At 53.0% G+C, this 20,944-nt stretch overlaps 7 protein-coding genes across 7 annotated transcripts; 4 read left to right on the plus strand and 3 right to left on the minus strand.

Moving 5' to 3' along the window:
* Positions 1–385: 385 nt before the first annotated feature.
* GLOTRDRAFT_116216 (uncharacterized protein) lies at positions 386–2,629 on the minus strand (the record flags this gene model as incomplete). Its single annotated transcript, XM_007868207.1, has 5 exons — positions 386–1,159; positions 1,378–1,591; positions 1,646–1,913; positions 1,988–2,478; positions 2,537–2,629. 5 exons carry the CDS (start codon positions 2,627–2,629, stop codon positions 408–410), a joined length of 1,818 nt encoding a protein of 605 aa, XP_007866398.1. The 3' UTR covers positions 386–407.
* A 175-nt stretch (positions 2,630–2,804) lies between these two features.
* On the plus strand, positions 2,805–7,933 carry GLOTRDRAFT_129534 (WD40 repeat-like protein; the record flags this gene model as incomplete). The annotated part of the gene is made up of 10 exons (XM_007868208.1): positions 2,805–2,839; positions 2,895–3,054; positions 3,115–3,415; positions 3,468–3,654; positions 3,709–3,805; positions 3,859–3,990; positions 4,039–4,137; positions 4,196–4,462; positions 7,372–7,656; positions 7,709–7,933. 10 exons carry the CDS (start codon positions 2,805–2,807, stop codon positions 7,931–7,933), a joined length of 1,788 nt encoding a protein of 595 aa, XP_007866399.1.
* A 1,098-nt stretch (positions 7,934–9,031) lies between these two features.
* Positions 9,032–11,354, minus strand: GLOTRDRAFT_42483 (uncharacterized protein; the record flags this gene model as incomplete). The annotated part of the gene is made up of 11 exons (XM_007867953.1): positions 9,032–9,231; positions 9,283–9,430; positions 9,486–9,690; positions 9,760–9,866; positions 9,920–10,007; positions 10,068–10,248; positions 10,301–10,354; positions 10,410–10,521; positions 10,576–10,960; positions 11,010–11,162; positions 11,212–11,354. 11 exons carry the CDS (start codon positions 11,352–11,354, stop codon positions 9,032–9,034), a joined length of 1,776 nt encoding a protein of 591 aa, XP_007866144.1.
* A 356-nt stretch (positions 11,355–11,710) lies between these two features.
* Positions 11,711–13,092, plus strand: GLOTRDRAFT_138859 (uncharacterized protein; the record flags this gene model as incomplete). Its single annotated transcript, XM_007868209.1, has 2 exons — positions 11,711–12,476; positions 12,530–13,092. 2 exons carry the CDS (start codon positions 11,711–11,713, stop codon positions 13,090–13,092), a joined length of 1,329 nt encoding a protein of 442 aa, XP_007866400.1.
* A 377-nt stretch (positions 13,093–13,469) lies between these two features.
* GLOTRDRAFT_111181 (uncharacterized protein) lies at positions 13,470–15,682 on the plus strand. Its single transcript, XM_007868210.1, has 2 exons — positions 13,470–13,860; positions 13,951–15,682. The coding sequence occupies exons 1-2, from the start codon at positions 13,671–13,673 to the stop codon at positions 15,345–15,347; spliced, it is 1,587 nt and encodes a 528-aa protein (XP_007866401.1). The 5' UTR covers positions 13,470–13,670; the 3' UTR covers positions 15,348–15,682.
* Positions 15,683–15,783: 101 nt separating this feature from the next.
* Positions 15,784–18,252, minus strand: GLOTRDRAFT_129538 (uncharacterized protein; the record flags this gene model as incomplete). The annotated part of the gene is made up of 13 exons (XM_007868211.1): positions 15,784–15,820; positions 15,875–15,888; positions 15,958–16,121; positions 16,174–16,312; positions 16,368–16,572; positions 16,649–16,755; positions 16,803–16,890; positions 16,948–17,128; positions 17,180–17,233; positions 17,292–17,403; positions 17,455–17,839; positions 17,897–18,058; positions 18,110–18,252. 13 exons carry the CDS (start codon positions 18,250–18,252, stop codon positions 15,784–15,786), a joined length of 1,791 nt encoding a protein of 596 aa, XP_007866402.1.
* Positions 18,253–18,759: 507 nt separating this feature from the next.
* GLOTRDRAFT_93752 (uncharacterized protein) lies at positions 18,760–19,992 on the plus strand (the record flags this gene model as incomplete). Its single annotated transcript, XM_007868212.1, has 2 exons — positions 18,760–19,321; positions 19,376–19,992. The coding sequence occupies 2 exons, from the start codon at positions 18,760–18,762 to the stop codon at positions 19,990–19,992; spliced, it is 1,179 nt and encodes a 392-aa protein (XP_007866403.1).
* Positions 19,993–20,944: the final 952 nt, after the last annotated feature.

Below are 20,944 nucleotides of genomic sequence, written 5' to 3' on the forward strand. Positions count from 1 at the left end.
ATGGCCACCCAGGGGGCCGATGCGCTTATATATCGTAGATGATGCATGTCAATTGGGAACGGCTTGACGGTCACTTGATATCCTTCAGAAGTGTCGTCTATATCAAGCGGAGGTGTAGAAGGGGTAAGGCGGGCGTGATATCATAAATATGGTGGACATGCGGCATAAGAAGTCTTCTTCATCATTCGCCCGGCCCGGCAGAATGCACAGGGTCATAGCAGCAAACGGCAATACTGTCTCTACAGAGCATTATCAACAAGCTTAATCCTGGAAGATATTCATTAGGGCTGACATCTGTTGCGTAGAGTGAACATACCAGCGCTCACCTAGAAATCATTACATTGTGTCCCTTCCAGTGTGATGACCGTAATCTGAAGCACAACCCCGACACCATATATACGTACGCACTACTCATAAAATACAATAAAAATCTTCCCCTCGCTGACCGAAAGGATAATAGACCCGTGGCTCTGGTCTATATTGATGGTCTCGACGCTGTCCAAATTCAGCCCTTCCGGTATTTCCAGCGTCCGGACCTGTCCTTCCACCTCATCATTCCTACCCTTCCCTTTTCCCTGGCTAGTCTTTAGCCGAGTTCCCCCGTCGGAGATCGGGGGAAAAGAAACAAATCTCAACCTCTTTGTAGCGCGCGGTTCGCCTGCCGCCCCCTCCTCGTCCGGAACGTATTCGATCCAAGCAGCATGCCCAAAGTCCACGGCGACAAGCGGTCGTCGTCTGCCGCCGGGAAAGCCGTCCTCGTCTTCCTCCATCGCCTCCGGAACGCCCACCACCTCGAAGGGCTTGCTGACGTACCACATGCGCATCATGTCCTCTTCGCATGCATCCGAAAATCCTTCGCCTTGTAGTCTTCGCGATTTGGGACATGCCCCGGATGAAGAGCAGCCAGCTTCGTCAATCGACTCTTTAGAGTGGTCATCCAGAGGCACTTTGAAGTAATGCTGAGTTAATATGTAGGAATCTTCGTGGGTCTCGGGGTCGTGCGATGCCAGAAGGACCACGGTACAGCTCAGTCTCGGTATGTCCGGAAGCGTCGGCCACCATTGCCGTACAAAGTGTGCACTTTCCGGATACCATGGAGGAAAGGGATATGGGTTGAGTAGATCAGTGGTGGCGTCACCGTTTTCTTGATGACTGTCGTCTGCATAAACATCGGCATGAGTATCGAGCGCAGCGGCAAGGAATTAGCGTACCTACCGTGATTTCCGGTAGCGTAGCCGTTCATCACTGGAATCATTACAGGCGGAGCATCTCCCCCAGGTGCGTGAATCTGTATCTGGACCGTGGCCCCCGTCGTTTGGCCACTTGCAGGAGCAACATCGTCTGGTACTAGTTCTACTTCCGTTAATAATTCAGGACTCCGGCGAGGGAAGATGAAGGGCTGGCTGATGGTGTATACCGGCAGCACGCGACCGCTAAGACAAGGAACAAAGGAGTTAGAGCGAGTCAATGGTTGAGAATGCTGTTGTAGCAGTGACACTGGATAAAAGTGCTGGAAAGCAGACTCGCTCTCTTCGGCATGGATGACTATACTCTCATTGTAGAATATGCACGACCAATTTGAAGAGAATGACTGAGAACGGTCGTCAGTGGCCCCGTGCCGACTTATAACCCCAAAGGGACTCACACATTCGATTCCAGTATCAATGAAGACATACCGGGGTTCACCCCAGTCGAGCAGACTGTACAGGCCGATGGAATTAGAGGCCGGAACCCAGACAAAGGCCGCTAGCAGCCTAGAAGACGGATCCAAGAGGAAGACATTCATAACAATGCCAATGGTTCTGAACCTCGTTACTTCGGAGAATGTGGGAGTATTCGCCTCCGATTCCCCATCACCGATGGATGGAAACTGGAGTTTCATGAGCATGAATTCCATTACCCTTTCTTCGGCTCTGCAGGATACACGTGAGCTCAATTACCGGGAAGATAGGTCACCCGTACAGGTGTCAAGGATGGATGCACTCACTGGCCTTCCACGACCTTCGCCATTGCAAAGAACACTGTCTTTTCCTCGAACTCCACCCTACACTTCCATAGCTCCCACCGTTGACTAGGATCCCATTCGGCGAGGACACAGTCCCGCTGGACATCCCAGCAGATGACCTTCCCACTTTTAGTCGCGCACAGAGTGTAGCTTGACGTGATAGGTGATAGCCAATCAACTTCTTCACCCGGTGGCGCGCTCACAACTTTATACCAGCATCTCGAGTGCGAGTCGTCCACGGACACCTTCGGGTCGTCATATGGGGTGCACGGTGCGGGTCTCGGCGTCCTGGTTATCCACGCACGTTCCAGCCGATCCGCCTTAATCACCGCAGACACCAGCTGTTCTGTCGAAAGATCGCTTATCCGTTGGAAGCCCAGCAATGGGAGTGCACGGCACCGGCGCAGTAGTCCATGTGCCAGACTGCGGAAGACTGGACGCGTTGCCACAAAATCTTTTAATGACCTACAGCACTTTGCCACATGTCGGCGGTCAGATAGCCTCAAGCACTACAACGCGACTCGGACTTACGGACTGCAGAGCATGAATATCCCTTAGCTCGAGATGTTGAGCAACATTGAGCAGCAGATCGTATGGCAGCGACTGCAGACTAACGCCGTCCATAGTGGTGGCTTAGTTCAGACTCTAAGCAGACCTTGGTTAGAGCTACACATCCACGTGACCTCACAGTGGTTTCCACGTGACCGTCTAGTCGACCCTATTGTGGCTACGCTACGAGACTTGAAGCCTGCAACGCTGTTGTCTCTTCAGCAGCTCACTCGTCCCTTCACGACCGGCCATGTCATTGCTATCGGACAGACATAAAGATGAACTGTGAGGCACTCTGCCGGCTTCTTTACGACATACGCGCTAAATGTTGTCTTGGTAGCAATAAATCGATCATGGAGTATCTTCATTCGCAGAACCACATGCAGGCGTTAGCAGCTTTCAAAGATGAGACTGGTTTAGAGTATTCGCCGGACCCAAAGTCAAAGTACGCGGGACTGCTTGAGAAGAAGTGGATGAGCGTCATCCGTTTACAGAAGAAGGTGCGTCTCGTTTCGACCTATCATCATGAGCGAGCTCGACCTGATGTTCGGCGCGTTCAGATCATGGACCTGGAAAATCGAAATTCTGCACTGCAAGAAGAACTGAACTCTGCCCCCGCGCGACGCGTCACATCCCAAAGTGACTGGTTGCCCCGTGCGCCAGCTCGCTATACCCTGACTGGGCATCGTTCCCCTATCACCCGAGTTGCGTTCCATCCACGATTTTCGCTTCTAGCATCGGCCAGTGAGGATGCGACCGTGAAGATATGGGACTGGGAGACGGGCACCTTTGAACGTACTTTGAAAGGGCACACTAGGGAAGTATGGGGAGTCGATTTCGACTCGAAGGGCAACCTGCTTGGTGCGTATCGTGGCTATTAGCAGCCCCAAGTTCTTACAGCTTCTGTTTGTAGCGTCGTGCTCGTCCGATCTCACCATCCGAGTATGGGATACCCAAGAATGGGATATCCCTGGCTACAGTGGAAAAACGCTGAGAGGCCACGAGCATACTGTGTCCACAATCCGCTTTGTGCCCGGCGATGACTTCCTTGTTAGTGCCAGTCGAGACAAGACGATCCGCGTTTGGGAAGTAGCGACTGCGTGGGTTTACACGTTCATTCATCAGTAGCTGCAATGCTGATCCCAAGTTCGCAGTTTCTGTGTTAGAACCATTGTGGGGCATGATAGCTGGGTTCGAATGGTCATACCTTCATCTGACGGACAATTCTATGGGAGCTGCTCGAATGATAACGTACCACGTGCCGTTTTTTAACCCCGTACCGACGTCTCACGTCCGATTTGCAGACTGCGCGTATATGGGATGCAAAGTCAGGAGCAATGAAGACGGAACTTAGAGGCCACGAGCATAATGTTGAGGTGGTCGCATTTGCTCCTATCGCTGCTTATGCAGACCTGGGCACGCTAGCAGGTCTTACTGTACGTTCTCTTTTTACGCGTTTCCCCGTGACATCTCAGCGTTCGCAGTCTGTTCCGAAAGGTCCCGGTGCGTACATCGCCACCGGTTCTCGAGACAAGACCATAAGATTATGGGATACCGCCAACGGGCGAGAATTGAAGGCCTTGGTCTGTCGTCCTCTCGTTGTTCACCTTGTCTTCATGTTTTACCTGATCCTTTTTCTAGGCGGGCCACAACGACTGGATACGAGGCTTAGAATTCCATCCCTCAGGCAAATTCTTATTATCCGCCTCCGACGACAAGACAGTGCGTGTCTGGGAGCTCTCGACGGGGCGTTGTATGAAGACGATCGAGGCACACTCGCATTTCGTCACATGCATCGCATGGGGCCCGCGCGTGCAGCAGCAGTCGGACGGCGCTGCCGCGTCGGGTGCGACAGATGAGGATGCAAAGCGCGTCAATGTGGTCGCCACGGGCAGTGTGGACCAGACAGTACGCCTCTGGATGCCGTAACCACAGCGGGGCTTTCCCCTCCCGCCAATACGGCCCCCCCCCTTCGTGTTCACATCGCATTGCTATCGCCGCTGCTCTGTTTCCATACGGTGTTTCACTGGTCACTGTCGCGCCACGATCGTGTCGTTCTGTTTAGATCTTTACCACGACTTGCATGGCCTCGTCGTCGCATTTTTATATCCTTCCCTCTCGATATACCAGCTGCATATCATTGTAATACGTATTTTACCGAAGTCTGCATTTACTATACGACCCAGCAAGACATGACATGGATGCCTCGTTACTTTGCGATATCCAAACCGAGTCGTTCAGGGACTGACCCCAGCTTTGGCTACCGAAACCCTAGGCCTGTGTGTTTACAACCATAGATGATGATGATGCTTGATGGTGAACTCCTCTTCATAAGGCAGCATTATTGGTCGGCTACCTTGGCGTAGTAGGGGTGGGTTGCGACAGCAACAAATACAGTCACGAGCTACATTTTACAGGAGACCAAGGCGATGAAGACCGGGAGATGAGGAGTACCAGATGCCGGACATAAAGCGTCAAACCCGTCAAGACAAAAAACAACTCGAGTACCTGTACGTGGTTCTGCCTCAAGAGTGACATGAGAGTCAGTAAAAGTGAAAGCTTTATTGTACAGACAATTTCACCGTCCGACGAGTCAGAGCCAGCAGAGGCGCCGCCCAAAATATCCACATCCGGTGGGCATAAGCTTCGACCTAGCTTGAGATTATGGGTGTTCTTCATCTGTGATGGTGTTGCACCACTTCCTCCCTACACAGTCGATTGATCCCGTGGCATACCGGAGGGCTCGCTCCCATTCTCCGTTCGTTAGCAAGCGCCAGCGCAAGTGCGAGAGGAGATGCTCCTCTGCCCCAGGCCTAATTTCCGAAAGGTAGACGATGGTTCCATAGAAATCGACAAACTGAGGACAATGAGTACGTCAAACTACCACATGAAAAAGGGCGCCTACGCACGTCTTTGCCACACATCCTGCATCGTTACTACATGATGGATTTCGCGACATCCGAAATCCGCTTGTCTAGGCTGAAGGTCGTCGAAAATAATGGCATGATTCATCTGGCAGTTGTGCGGCTTCACATCCTCTAGATCAATGAACATAGCTTTCCCGTCGTTCATGAGTATATTGCGATCATCGAAGTCGCCGTGCATAAAGCCAAAACGGTGCAGTTGGTATAGTTTGTTCACGACGTCCACCCTAGAATGACGCTCAGCATAGAGGACAAACGCAGCAAGATACAGGTGAGAACACACTTGAATTCCGGTTCATAATCATTGCATCCTTGAAAATCGATAGGATTCCGAGCGTATTGGAGAACAACGAAGGAGACAAGCTCGGCACCTCTTCATCGTCAATCCGAGCTTGATATAGCCCGTAGCATCGCTGCATCTAGGGATGGAATAGCCCTGAAATCCCCGGAAAGCTCGTTCATAGGCGTCGATTTCACGGACGAAAGCATCTGGCCTCGGCGACGGAGCATACATATCCGTCTTCAGGATCACATCGATGGTTTTGATCCATGAATATGGAGAGCGCTCCTATAGACCGTACTATCATTTGGGTAGTTTTGCAAAATTTGCAAAACTACCGCAGCCCCTAGAGAGAGCTCTATACCAAATAAAAAAATTCAGAGACTTCTTAGGCGTGTAGATATAGACTAGTAGATACCCTCTGTGAAGTTGGTTTAGGGAAATATCGAGTGGTCATGGAGAGGGAGGAAGAGGAGGGTGTTTGCAACTGCCTACAGACCGTGTGAAACCTAGATCTGGTACCCATTCCATGATTTTTTGCCGGGATTTTGTTTGGACTATACTGGTGTACCATACATTGAGCTACCTAAGCAGCCCGATTGTGGAGAGATAGAGAATGTAGCTATAGCAAACCTGTTTTGCAAAACGCCGAGAGGCGGATCGTGACAAAAACGTGATGAATCTCGCGGGGATGTCACGCGTGACAAACTTTTGCAAAACCCCCTGCACACCCCGGCATCTGTCCAGCATCCTCTACACCATGAATTAAAATACAAAAAAATCACAGTTGGGTACATAAAAGGGTGCTACACGATGCCACAAAAACGTTTTGGCGCAAGAGCTAGCGAATTGGCCGCAACACGTCGATTTACAGAGAGTTTTGCAAAACTACCCAAATGATAGTAGTATATTTTCCTTCGTCGCCTCGTGAATGTGCCCCTTCAGTGGACCACCGCCATTCCCGCCGGCAGCCATGCGGTTGGAGCCTTCTGGTCGGACGGTCCAGAACCGGCTTGCCACGAGCTCGTGGAGGCGGCATTCGATAATCAGGCTGCTGAGATAATTGCTCATGAGCGCAGACAGAGTGGTATCACTGGTCCCGGTGAGCGGGTATGTGTAAGGCAGTTGATCAAGGCATAGTTCCGAGGCCTCCTGGGTGCGCACTGCGTGTCGTGAAGGTCGAAGTCAAGGCGGAAAGAGCCGTGGGCGCATTTGGGCGCCAACCGCGACCTCCACAGTGGTCTCGTTTTGCCGGCGCACTGACTGAGAGTATACACGCGTATGTATTCGGGGAGAAAGCTATTGCAGTGCCTGACATATCCACCTGTAACTATGTACTTACGGCTGAGCCACAAGACAGGAAGGAAGGGAAGAATGCATGCTTCTTGCAGGCTACCCAGCGGTTGAGATATACGAGAATGAGTGGTGCATAGACGATTTCCAACCAGAGCAATGACGAGAGAACATGATGGACTCCGAATTCAACAGCCAGGGTGATCCACAGTACTGGGAAACTCAAGACAAGCCTCCCAGGAAAAGGGTGCAGTTCATTGTTGTCCGGACGGTGTGTGCATGTGCGCCCTAAGATCCTGCACTGACAGGGATCCGCCCAGCATCTCGCGGAGCGGAATGCTGCTGGTCCAAATACTTCTATCTCCCATGCTGATATCATCCTGCCACTCTGCCGGGGTAAGGCGCTCACTTCGGAAGGCAAAATGGACACGTCCGGACGGGTCGTACTCCTCGGCGATGTCACGACACAGATCAGGCAAGGGACCGCCTTCGGGCGGCATAGGGAGTACCACGACCAGTATCTGCAGGGCCCGCAGCTTGAGCATGGCATCCAGCATTTCGTAGAGAATCAACTGCTCGCTCAGGTCCTGGCCGGGCACTGCCAAGTGCGTGATGTTGGTGAGATACCTCACCGGTATCCACGGTGACATCTGACAGTTCTCGAGACGCAGATGCGAGAGGCCCCGCAGGAAGTGTCGACCGATGGGCAACTCGGACCATGTACTGAAAGTCGTGGCGGGGGACAAAATCGAAGGTGTGGAGAGAGCGACAGGGAAAGCGTGTGGTATCTACTCCGCTGGCAAGAGGCCGCTGGTCTCCACGTCGCTCAGACTCGCTGCCGCCACCTGCGGGAGGCATGCCCGTGGTTGTGAGAGCATCTAGGAGGGGCCACATGTAGGGACCCCACAGAGCGAGATTGGTTACCTGTGGCATAGCGAGGAAGAATGGGATGGCGACCTTCCATCCGCTGTACTCTGCGCCTCTCTGGATCCACAAATTATGCACCCTACCGATATTTGTAGGTAAGCCATTGTCGGGTGCTAGTGCCCGGCAGTGCAGAATGAGAGTCGTAAAGAGGGGCGTCACCGCCAGTTCTCTCGCCCACGAACATATCTGCGATATCAATAAATCGTTCTCTTTTGACGAGTACGCTGCGAGCTTCAAAATGGAACATACGAGTTCTGTTGGCAGATCAATACCTTGAGCGGTGAGATTCGTATTCATTATGGTGATTCGGATGTCTTGATCATGAAGCTTTGAACCTGTGCGATCGTCTGTGAACAAGATCCTCGAGCTGCTATGTGATCTGGGATATGAGTCGGAGTTCGGAAGGATTTACTTGCGCATCTGCGAATTGTCCGCGATGTTGTTGTCCATGAGAGTCCATTGAGAGGCCCGGAAACTGGTGTGCGCATGCTACGTGCTGTTATATGAGGAGGTTGCGTACGATCTGTGTCAGAAGAGCCGTTGTATCGATAGTGGTATCGAATTGGTTAGAGCGACGTAAGTCTATGCACAAGTACTTACTCTGCCGGAGGCCAGATTACCATAAAGCTCCGCAAAGACATACTAGGGTCCTAGTAGTAGAACGCTGCCTGCGCGCTCAATGTTGATGCTAGGTACGCTTACTATCTGCTTCATTCTGTCCCTGGCGAGGACTTCGGCAGACAAGCGTTATCGCATGTAAAGCCTCTGAGAATAGTGACATACAACCAACAGAAGGTGCACGACAAATTGGGAATAGACATATAGGACCGGTCAGTACAAGTAGATGAACCAATAAATTGCCAAGGCGAGCGTCCTCCAGTCCATCGGCAGTACCAGCATAGTACGAGTCTAGTCGTCTCCCAGATAAACAATGGATGCAGGACTCCTATACGCCTAGTTAGTAGAGTGATGGAGCAGATAGACCAGCCATAGTACTTCTTTTCCGTACCCTTCAAAACCCGACATACGTGAATAGTCGTTAAGTGGCACTTCCTAAGCGGTAGTAAATTTACGGTGAGTACTTACGTTCTCCATCCAGGATATCTGAGCTTTGAGCTCTGTGGATCCAAATTGCAATACGACATTGAAGCCCAGCTGGTAATATGTCCTGCGTCCATTGCCCCGCCTTGGCTGCAGTGCTTTAATAGCTTCGGAAACCTCTGAAGAGATGGTGCAGAGTTTATGGTATGATCCTAGGAGTAGCCCGTCGATAAGACCCGTTTTCGACACGTGCTACGACTCACCAGACTCGACGTCCGTCCACTGGGGATTGACACTAGTACCACTGTAGGACATGACATCCGCCTCCACCGTAAACTCTTTTCCACCAAGGTTTTGCCATAATTGATGCATTTTAATTGTATACTCCTTCTCCGCATGAACTGTGGTTCCCTAGAAGTAACATCTGATGTCAGATACGGAGGACCGGCGATATCACCCGGTTTACATTCGAGACAATGGTAAAAAACCTATTGGGTACCATTCTATCTCCAGCGGGGTCCGTGTAGACACTTTCGGATCGCAATACATGCTCCGGGTTGCTAGCATCGTATAAAGTGGCGCCATCAGTGCCGTAGGTAGTCGGCACCACGCGTGTGGATACGATCCGATCTACGTAGAAACCCACCGCGCCGTTAGCGACCGCTTTGTTCCTGGTGTAACCAGTCAGTACCATCGTCACGGCTCCTATCACAAACAATAGTGCCACTCTGTTCACTTACGTGTATCCGTCGGGGCGGGAGATTTCGGTGCCAGCGCCTGACAGTTCTCGGCGTAAACTGTTGAACAGATAGTCGCTGGCAGCAAAACCTCCAACGAAGAGTATTGTCTGTGCTGGACCTCTGGCATTATATAACAAAACCGACGAAACCAGGCACGTACATCGACATGTTCCCCGGCCCGCCATTGCTCCTGAATGGCGTCCATTATAGCATTTAGCGAGGGGTCAAAGAAACTCGACACTTCTTTCCTAATCAACATGTCGTTGTTGAGAAGCAATAGCGAAGGACATCTACTACAATGCACATACCCAGTCAGCTTGAGGATGCCCTTCGATATTCCGAAGTCGGGCTCATTGTCGTTGCGCGAGCCAAACCGGATGGATGCGGGTTCAGTGGCTGCCTTGAACCTACGCTTGACCGTGTTCTCGAAACACCTCACTATGTTCTCGATGTCTTGTGGATCGTCATAAATTGAGCCTTTGAGCTTCTCTATCCGCTGATAAGACGAGTCGTGCATGATGTGGATGTCGCTGATCCTCACCGAAGAGATATGCAGACGCCCGTTGGTTAACGAAGACCGAGCCTTGCATGCGACCTGTGAGGGGTATTGATAAGATGAAAGACACACGATATAGCGTATGATCACGTACACCCCGGTGCAGCCACCTCCGCTACTGTCAGCGGTCGTAGATCTTTGATGCAGTAGGAACTAAGGTCAACTGTTCCCCCTCCAGCGTCTACAATCATGATCTTGTTCCCAATCTGTGAGGCAGAATCCATTAGTCACAGCCAGGTATCCTCGCGATTGAAGCTCACCTTCAGTGTCTCAGAGGACAACCCGTTCTCGAGACAGTAGTACAGGCTCGCTTCTCCTTCCGTGACAAACTGTACTCTTCGGCGAGCAGCGTCTACGTTGGGAACGAGACCCGCCTTTACAGCTGCCTGACGCATCTTCTGCTGCTGAAGACCGCCCCATCCGTTGGGGTGACCCATGACAAAGTCGATACTGCCCTGGAGGGATTGTAGGAGAGTCTCGCCGGCAGCGTGTGCGGTGCTGATATAGTTCTTCACGCACTGGAATAGATACGCGAGGAAATCGGCGAACACGTCCACGACGGTCTTGTTGGCGGGAAGCGGAGGTATATCGCCGTCTTTTACATGCGAAGCATTCATCTCCTTCGGCCGCAGATGAAGCTTGAACCTGCCCGCGATACAGTCAGATCAGTTGTAGGCAAGCGCAAGATGCCCACCATTCTACTCTGATCCACTCATTGTCCTCGGCTTCCCCACTTTCACGCAAATTCTCCGCCTCTTGACCAGCGGCTTGTAGAACACCATCGGCGTCGTAGTATAAGACGGAAGGGACTTTAGAGTCCCCTCCCGAGCTAGTTTGGCCGGGATATCTAAGGGCATGGTCAGTATTTCAAACCTCTCCTGATTGACAAATCGCACGTAGTCACGGTCAATATCTGAGGGACGATCCCGGGATCGAGAATACTGTACGAGACGCCACTGCACGTCGTGCCGACATCGAGCGCGACCACGAGTTTACGAGTGGAACCGCCATAGGGCTTGCGAAACTGAGCGTTGGCCATGGTAGGAATGAGGGGGTTATTGACCGTCCCCGTTCGTGAACCGTTTGTTTATAATCAAAGTTGCCGAAGCAAAGCGTTCTGCCTCATGTCGGGTGGGAGGACCCCTCGTGTTGGACTTCGACGCAGCATCCGCAGGCTCGAACTTAATCGACGCCAGAGACATGGCTCAGTAGACTGCAATGCCAAATACAGGGTGGACATGCTACTGCAACATGCTGATGCTCCTCGTTCTTGGGGCAAAGTCACACCCACTCGGCGTCAGGGTTTGTCGCACCCTGTCTTGAACGAAGATGCTAGGAATTCTTAGTCGCCTTCCTAAACTTGCAATTGGCGCTGTCGGTGCAGTGGTCTTCATCATGAGTTGGGTCTCAAATTTTTCATCCTGGATTCCCCGGGTTGGGAGGAGCAATAGTGTTGAAGGCGGCAGCACGAGAGTGCGGGAGGACTATGCAGAAGAAGCCCGGGAACGCGACCACCGCTCAGCGCGAGCGGATCACGAGATACGAAAGTTGAAGCGAGCGCTGAATAACAAGGACAAAGAGATCAAGGAAGAGCAGCAGAGACGGAGAGAGCTTGAGTCTGCTCGGCGAAGGCAATGGCAGGAGAAAGAGCAAGAAGTGGAACATCTGAAGAACGACCTTGCCCACCAGCGACGCACCATAGACGAACTTCGCACGCAATATGCAATGCTCACGAAACAGAAGGACGAGCAAGGCCAGCTCCTCGAAGCACGCACGGCCGAGCTACAAGCCGCCCAGGTGTTCCTCGGGAAAACCGACGCATTGTCCGCCGCGGAGGTCAGGAATATGCTCAGAGACCTCAACACAGACATATTCCAGACAGCTGCCAAGCTGGCCGACGCCATCGACTTGAGCTACCGGCCCGATGACTCGGTGGCGGCAGCGCCGGCGGTGCAGGATGCACTGCAAAACTGGCTGGCGCCGGAGCTCCTGGAAGCTGTGAGTGACACGCAGGACTCGTCTGTCCTGCAAGCTGCGATTCAGGGCGTCATATGCGGCTGCTGCCATGAAATAATCGGCGGATGGCCGCTCGTTCTCGAGAAAAATCGAATGGTCCCGAGCTCTGGATACGAAGACCTTTATGAGAAGATCAGGAACCAAGGTGAATACTGTCACAGCCTTAGAACGCGAGCGTAGCTGAAACAGCTCCAACAGAGCCCCAGGCTGTCGCAGGTCGCTGGCGCTCCCTCTCCCGACGATACCAGCGAGAATGGGATAAAGGCGGAAACACCGAGCGTAGAGATTTTGTATCCTATGCGTCCCACGAAGTCTACCTCGTGAATGTAGCAACGGGGTGCGTTCTCGCCCCAGAACTCGGTCAAGCCATATCCGACAGCCTGGAAGGAATTATCAAGCTAGCTCTTGGCTTGCGGAACGTTCTGGGGGAAGATATTACTTCATGCGACTTCGCCACCGTGGTAGCTAGTCCGGGCCATCTGCTGGACCTGCAATGGATGGACGAGGAGGGAGGAGACCCCTTCGGGGAGCAGGCCTACGGAAGCGAATCCCGCACGCTTTGCACGACAGAACTGGGACTGCTCCGCACCGAGAAGATAGGTTTGGAAGGCGCAAGCGAACACTTCAGCCAAGAGGTGGTGGCCAAATGCAAGGTGGCTTTGCCGTCGCTCTTCCAGCCTTCAGAGGCGCCAACGGAGGCACAGCGACAACAGAGGAGACGTCGGAGCGACCGCAAGGGCTCGAAGATGGCAGCGGTCTGAGGAGACAAATTTAGCCAAGGGAGGTACGGAAGATTGAGTACCGTTTCGCTGCAGGAGGAGGTAGGACAGCTCGAGTATGCTTTCGCCAATTTCTTGTTTCTCGAAAAATACGGACTGGATCCGATTCGCGATACGACATTCTCGACGTATCATACTATGCAGTAGTCCAGCGTATATGTATGGCATATATCTCAGCCTTTACCAAAGCCTGAGACGTGCTGTGCGCAAGTGCGAGCTGGTACTTCTGAGAACGCAGCCTTGACTTCGCACTCATCTATTTCTCGCGGTTCAGCAAACCGTCTTGCGGGTCGGCGTAACAGAACACAGTGCTGGCCGACTGGATGCATAGCTTAGACCGCCCGCCCAGAACACTGTCTAGCGCCGTCGGTGAGTCTGAGCGATAGAACGAACGTGTAGCCTGTCTCTGCGTCGGACTCCAGATCGGTCTGGCCCGTGAGGCCAGTCGCAGATAGCCCTCCCATCCTGCTCCAGTCTTTGCTGCCTTTCTGTCGCCCCCAACTCCTGAACGCTGTGGCGAGACGTGAGCTCGACAGAGACCAGGCAGAAAGGCAAGGAAAATGACGCAGAGCCCGACCCTCCAGTCCTCGAGCTTTGCGTGCCGGTGGGACTGGTGCCGCGCCACGTTCGCGACCCACACGTCGCTTGTCGACCATGTCGTCGACTCTCACATCAAGACTGCCCGGCCGGTGAAGAGGAAGGAGGTGCCTCTCATAAGGAGAGCGGAGGAGGGCGACGGTACTGCTACAGGTATGTACGCTTCATGCGGGGATGCTTTCGCCGAGATATATGCGTCTGGGCATCTGCTCTGCCTGGCAGTGCTCATGCTATTGCCTGCAGATAGTCTCCTTGCGAGCAGTGGGCCCGCAAAGTCCCCTTCCGTCCGAAATGCGACAACCCCTGCCCGATCGTTCGAATCCCCGGCGGTGACCTTCCGCACGCCCTCCCCATCCCGCGCTTACCACTCGCCAGCGCTAACGCCTCCCCCCAGCACCCCCCCTCGATCCTCCCAAGCCCAGCGGTCTCCCAGACCGTCCTTCAACTACTATGGTGCTCAATCATCCCCGGCGGAGACTGCGTCGACGCCTTCTGTCTCAGAGTCACCAGCCCTGGCGAACCTGGTCGCGAATGCTATCAACGATCTTTCTGAAGACAGTTTGTCGAGCCGAATACACGGGTCACCAGTACCCAAGGCTGCAAAACGACCCAGGACAGACGATCCCGAAGTACATGCCCCCGGCTCGCCCAGGGTCGATCAGCCTCATGCAGGTCCCTCGCCAGAGGCGATGGATGTAGATACTTTGGACTCGTCCACTGTGGCAGCTGATCTGTGGAGCAGCGCGAGGGAAGCTCAGTCCACTGAAGGGTCGGCGTCGCAGTCCGCTGCTTATACCACGACGGGAGTTTTATCCATAGCTCCGTCGCAGAATGTCAGATCCGACGCACTCTCGATATCTGTGGTATCCAGTACAACTTCGTCGCAGGACGTCGAGAGCCAGCTGACCCAGGACCTGGAAATCCAACAGACGTCATTGCAGCCCGAAGCGCGACCCGCGGACGCGGTCCTGCAGACCCTTTCAGGTGTATCCCAGACTCTGCAGTCTTCGCAGTCCACCACTTTCTCGCCTACACCGCCGCGCCCCCAGGCATGGTACCAAACTCACCCTTACCTCTCATTTTCCCAGGCATCGCAACCACACGGGAACAGCACGCCGCCGAGCGCACAGAACGCGCATAAGACACCGTCAGGGCGGGTGCATGTCCACGCGCACTCGCACCCGCACCACCCGTCCCCGTTCTTCCCCTTCCGCTCGCACACCGTGCGCATATCTCCTGGGCCGGCGCCGTCAACGGATGCGAACGGCAGGCAAAAGGGCTCGTCGCCCAGGCCCGGCTCTGCGTCGGGCGAGCGGCCTGTGATCCACGTCCACCACGTCCACCATAATCACCGCCACGACCATCCGCATCCGCAAGTACACCTACAAGCGAGTGGGAGCGAGTCGGGGGCCTCGACTCCGTCGCAGTCTACTGCCGCGTCGTCTGCTTTGGAGAAGGAGAAGAACCGGTCGCCGGGCGCGGAGACGCGGTTTGATCATGCTGCAGGCTCGGATTCAGACAGCCAGGCGTCGCTGGGTGGAGGCGACACTCAAGCGAGCCTGCCGCTGCATTTCCAGCTGCAGACGCAAGCACAGTATCAGAGTCAACCAGAGAGCCAGAACTCGGCAAGAGATGTCTGAAAATCTGGCCACATTATGAATATGGGCTGCTTGGAAATACTGCACTATCTCCTTCAGAATCAAGCACATTAGAAAATACTGGGTGGGGATGCGTTTTGCTCTGTATGTAGGATTATAATCTGGTTTGCGGCGTCGTACTGTTCCCTTGGGGTCGGACTTTGCTGTTTATCAACCGCAACTGCAACGATAAACTGGGACTAGTTTACGCCAAGTCGAGCTCAGACCACCATGTCAGATAAACCACTTAGTGGGTGCCTATTAGAAATACAATGTACTACACCACTGCATGGGTTGTTTACGACTACATTAAGACTGCCCAATGGTGAGTACGTCCATATGAGAGACTAGAAGAGCACCGGCCGGACACAAAGGTGTAGGCGATGTTGCGGAGGCACGCATCGGGAATACGGTCGTGGGGGTAAAGGTTGATATGAACCTAGTCGTCTCCTAGATACGCGATGGACGCAGGACTCCTGATAACCGAGCTGAAGAAAACTGGTGATCAAGAGGAAGAGAGAGGCACTTACCTCCTTTCTTTGCCCTGGAGAAAACGAACAGGTGAATTGATCATAAGTAATCATGAAGGGATGGCATTGAGGGTGGTACTGACATTCTCCGTCCAGGCAATTTGAGCCTTGAGCTCCGTGAGCCCAAACTGCAGTACAATCTTGAAGTCAAATCTATAATATCTGCGCTTTTTAGGGCCTTTCGGGGGCAGCTTCTGCGCAATTTCAGACACGTCGGCAGATACAGTGCAGAGTGTATGGTAGGATGCTGGAACAGTAGTCAAGTACTGTTTCCTATGCAAATACTCTGCTATGCTCACCGAAATCGACATCCGTCCATTTGGGCTGAGTTACATTACCATTGTAGGTGACGATGTCTGTCTCAACTCGCGTGGGGCGCTCACTCAACTCCCTGAAGAAATGCGATTCATACTCTTGTCCTGCATCCACGGTGCTTCCCTAGAAATCATCCAAATCTCAGGAGTCAGCAAGTCATCCAGATAAGATGGCGTACTTTCGAGACTATGTTGTGAAATGCGCATCGAACCATGCGCACCCCAGAAAGGGACAAGTAAGTTTCTCCGAATCGCCGTACATGCTCCCCCTCTGTAGAATCATAGTTTCTAATGCCCTTGATACCATACGTCATCCGGACCACGCGGGTTGAGACGGCCTGATCCATGAAGAAACTGACGGCACCATCAGCGACGGCTTTGTTTCTGCAAGCGTACATAACAGTGTCAATACTATGATAACTTTGACGTGAGGGGCTCGGACGATTGGGTGTACACTCACGTGTAGCCATCAGGGCGAGAGATCTCGATGCCAGTGCCTGCTAGCTTCGTGCGCAGTGTATTGAACAAATAGTCGCTGGCAGCGAAACCTCCGACAAAGAAAACCGTCTGTCACTATCCTCAGCACAGAGCCTATGGAGTAGCACGAGACGTACTTTGATATCACCCCCGGCTTGCCGCTGTTCTCGGATAGCCTCGAGTATGGCGTCCAAAGAGGGGCCGAAAAAATCGGCCACGTCTTCGCTATCCGGCAAGGTAGGTCGTAAATAGCGAAACCCATCACATGAATTATATACATACCCAGACAGCTTCAGGACACCCCTCGAGATTCCGAACTCCGGTTCATTGTCGCTCCGCGTCCCAAACTTGATATGTGCAGGCTCGCTGGACGACTTGAATCTACGTTTCACGCCTTCCTCGAAACGTTGCACTATCGTTTGAATGTCCTGCGGATCATCATAGATGGAGCCCTTGAGCTTATCTGTTCATACCGGTAAGACGAGTGACAAATATTCAGATCAGCTAATCCTACCGTATAAGAAGGTCGATGCCCTTTGGTTGACGAATATCGAGCCTTGCAGACGACCTGGGTTCCGCACCGGTTAGCTCTACGAATGGACGACAAGGCCATCACCAGTCCGTACAGCCGGGCGAAGCGACTTCCTCTACTTTCATCGGCCGTACCTCCTTGATTAGGTAGGAGCTAAGGTCAATGGTCCCACCTCCTGCATCCACAATCATGATCTTATTACCGGCCTACGTAGTTTCATCAGTGGGATTCGCAATACCATGATAACTGAAGCAAACCTTCATCTTCTCGGCGGACAGTCCATTCTCGAGGCAGTAATGAAGACTGGCTTCTCCCTCAGTCACGAACTGTATCCTGTCGCAAGCCGCATCCATGTTCTTCACAAGCCCGGCTTGCACCGCAGCCTTGCGCATCTTCTGCTGCTGCAAGCCACCCCAGCCGTTTGGGTGGCCCATCACAAAATGAATGCTACCTTCTAATGACTCGAGGAGTGTCTCGCCGGCGCCGTGTGCCGTACTAATATAGTCCTTCGCACACTTGAACAGGTATGAGAGGAAGTCGGCGAATACATCCATTACTGTCTTGTTCGCAGGCAACGGGGGAATACTGTAATCTGTGATGTGGGCTGCATTCATCTCCTTCGGTCGCAAATGGAGCTTAAACCTGAACATGTGAGGCTAAAACTGACAGTGAGGAGAATTGGTTTCATGAATTCCTTACCATTCGACTCTTATCCAGTTGTTATCCTCGGCTTCCCGGCTTTCAAGCATCTCGAACAGATTTTCCGCTTCTTGGCCGACCGCTTGGACAACGCCATTGGCATCATAGTATAGGACCGACGGAACCTTGGAATCCCCTCCGGAATTCTTCTGGCCGGGATATCTGAGCTTGGAATCAACTGCAGCAACATGACAATGACACCGTGCTCCATACGTGGTTACCGTCCAGATCTGCGGAACAAGACCGGGGTCCAGGATACTGTACGACACCCCACTACACGTCGTACCGATATCAAGAGCAATCACAAGTTTTCGCGTGGAACCGCGGTACGCCTGTCGAAGCTGAGAGTTCGCCATAGCAGGTAGGGAGGGAGCGACTCTACCTTCCAAGGTTCGACGGGGACGCCTTATCGTTCATTCTGCGAAGCGCTGCCGTGAACTTGCCTCATGGCGAGTATATACAGGGCCCCGTATCGGGCTTCGAGGCAGCATCCGCAGCTCTGAATGTAAAGTTGGACCGAGGACATGGATAGGCGCATTCTATTACCACATACAGCGTGATGTTCATATAACCCCTCGGCTTAATGGTATTCTGACCGAATCTTGAAAGACATGCCATGCATTCTCGCCTGTGACCACGGACTCGACACTTGGACTGCAGGTATCGCTGCAATCGTTGTAATGGGCTTCTTTGACGTTTTGCAATTTGGGACGAGGCACATTTCAGACGAAAGCGCGCCGGTAGCGAGAGAGCGACAGACGCACACAGTAGTGAAGGCAAGTCGATCCTTAGAAGACTTGAAGGGAGATGATAGGAAGTGGCGGGGGCACCTGGCCAACAAGAACAGAGAAGTCGAGAATGAGATGCGTCAGCGAGACGAGCACTGGAAAGCGCGACTGGACGAGGCGCAGCGGCGCGCCGACGGATTGAAAGCTGCTCTTGCCCAGCGGAATCGGTCCTTCGAAGAACTCCAGGCGCGGTATGCATCGCTGGAACGGCAATGGCAAGACCAAGCGAAGCTACTCACAGCCCGCACAGCCGAATCGCAGGCCGCGCAGACGTTCCTCACGAAGGCAGATACATTATCGGTGGCAGAGGTCAGGAGCATGGTTGGCGATCTGAACACGGATATATTCCAGACCGCTGCCAAATTAGCGGAGCTCGTTGATCTGAGCATTCGAGCGGGGGGATTAGGAGCGGAAGCACAGAGCGCGCAGGCTGTCCTGCAGCGATGGCTGGCGAAGGACCTGTACGACGCTCTGGCTACGACTCAGGACATATCAATCCTGCAAATTGCGATCCAAGGCGTCATATGCGGTTGCTGCAGGGAGATAATCAGCAGGTGGCCATGCTCGCGCTCACAGAGTAAAGGGGTCAAGGAGGGTCGGGAATGCCGCGCCATTTACGACACCATCAGAGCACATGGTCTGTGTCCTTGTCATCTCTACACTCGAACATACCTGATATTACGCGCAATAGAGGTCCAAGCTGTCGCAGGACGTTGGCGCTCCTTGGCTCGAGGACACATGAGACAGTGGGATGAAGGCGGTCAGGCGGAATATGACCACTATCTTCCTCTCGTCACGTCGGACGTACTGCAGGTATACGCGTTGACCGGATGCGTCAGCCTTGAAGCCCTCAGTTCGACAAAAGGGACGGTATTTAAGAGCCTCAGCGAGATAATCCGATTCGCGCTTCGCATACGGAACACACTTGGGGAGGAGATCACGTCCTGCGATTTGGAAGTGGTAACAGCTCCTCAAGGCCAGCCGTTCAATCCCCAGTGCATGGATGAGGACGGCGGAGATGAGTCTGGGCAGCAGGATTACTCGAGCGATACCCAGGTCCTCTGTACCACGCAGCTTGGTCTGTCGCGTACAGAAAGCGTCAGTTCGGGTGGCAAAAAGTATCAACACCGTGGAGAAATAGTCACAAACTGCAAGGTCGCCCTCTCCTCGTTCTTGCAACCTGCAGAGGTGCCAGCCCGAGCTCTGAGAGATGAGAGAAGACGTCGGAGAGAGAACAGGGCCCAGCGTTCCGACAAGACATCCGAGAGTATGAGTGCGTCTAGCAAGGGACCCAGGAGGACCGAATAAGCTCCCCACAACAGAATCTGACTGTTGCAGTAGCGTATGGACTTCTCCCAACGCCTATATCCAGAATTATTCCTCATATCTTGTCATACCATGGATGGGTGTTCATGCACATGGTATAATAGCGGTATTATGAACCGTCCCGATAGAGTTGCTGCTTGGGCCCCTACGCCGCTCCAAATCGTTTTTGTTTCCAGACGCGACATGTTCAATGAGCCTCAGGCTGCCCCGCATAAATATAACCGCATGCATAGCTCGTCGTCGTCGCCACAAGTGCTGCTGCGGTATTCGCTCTGTGACTTCAAATGTCGTCAGGTTGCCCAGGAATTAGCCTGGACTCATCGGCATCAAGTTGTCCTGTCGTCCTGTCCGTTTGAAGTCTTTAGACTCGGGCGCATCACTTTTGCCTTCCGGACCTGCTCTGGTTGGGATTCAATCCTAGGCCTGTCGCTGCCACAGACCAGTGGGGAGGCGCAATTCCGGGTCGCGCGGCGAGTTGTTTGCATCTGTTTGGACTCTGCAAGAAAGTGGTCGCAAATCCCCCGCCTTCATAGAGCCTGCCGCATGTTGAAATCACGCATATTAAATGTACCGGCAGGGATGTCATGATACAGAAGATGCAACGTTGGTTCTGAATTTCCGAATTTCCCAACATCAAGTTCATTAGATAGAGGTAATGAGACCGCAAGTACATTTAACAAAAATGTACAACCAACATTGCATCCGCTCGTTGATATAGATTAACTTTTATGAATCAAGTGACGCGTGAATATGAACGTAGCACGCCGTAGGTTTTCTGGCAGTAAAGAGCAATTAACGACGCGTCCGAACGCGTCGCGGACGTGACAAGCTGTGACACCATCGCAAAAAGTGTCACACCAAATATCCTGGTCACTGTCCGGGCTCTCCTCCAGCAGCAGAAGCAGGTCCCTTCCCCTGTGTTAGAACTGCAAAA

Source organism: Gloeophyllum trabeum, assembly GCF_000344685.1.
Source record: "Gloeophyllum trabeum ATCC 11539 unplaced genomic scaffold GLOTRscaffold_00007, whole genome shotgun sequence".
Lineage (NCBI taxonomy): Eukaryota > Fungi > Basidiomycota > Agaricomycetes > Gloeophyllales > Gloeophyllaceae > Gloeophyllum > Gloeophyllum trabeum.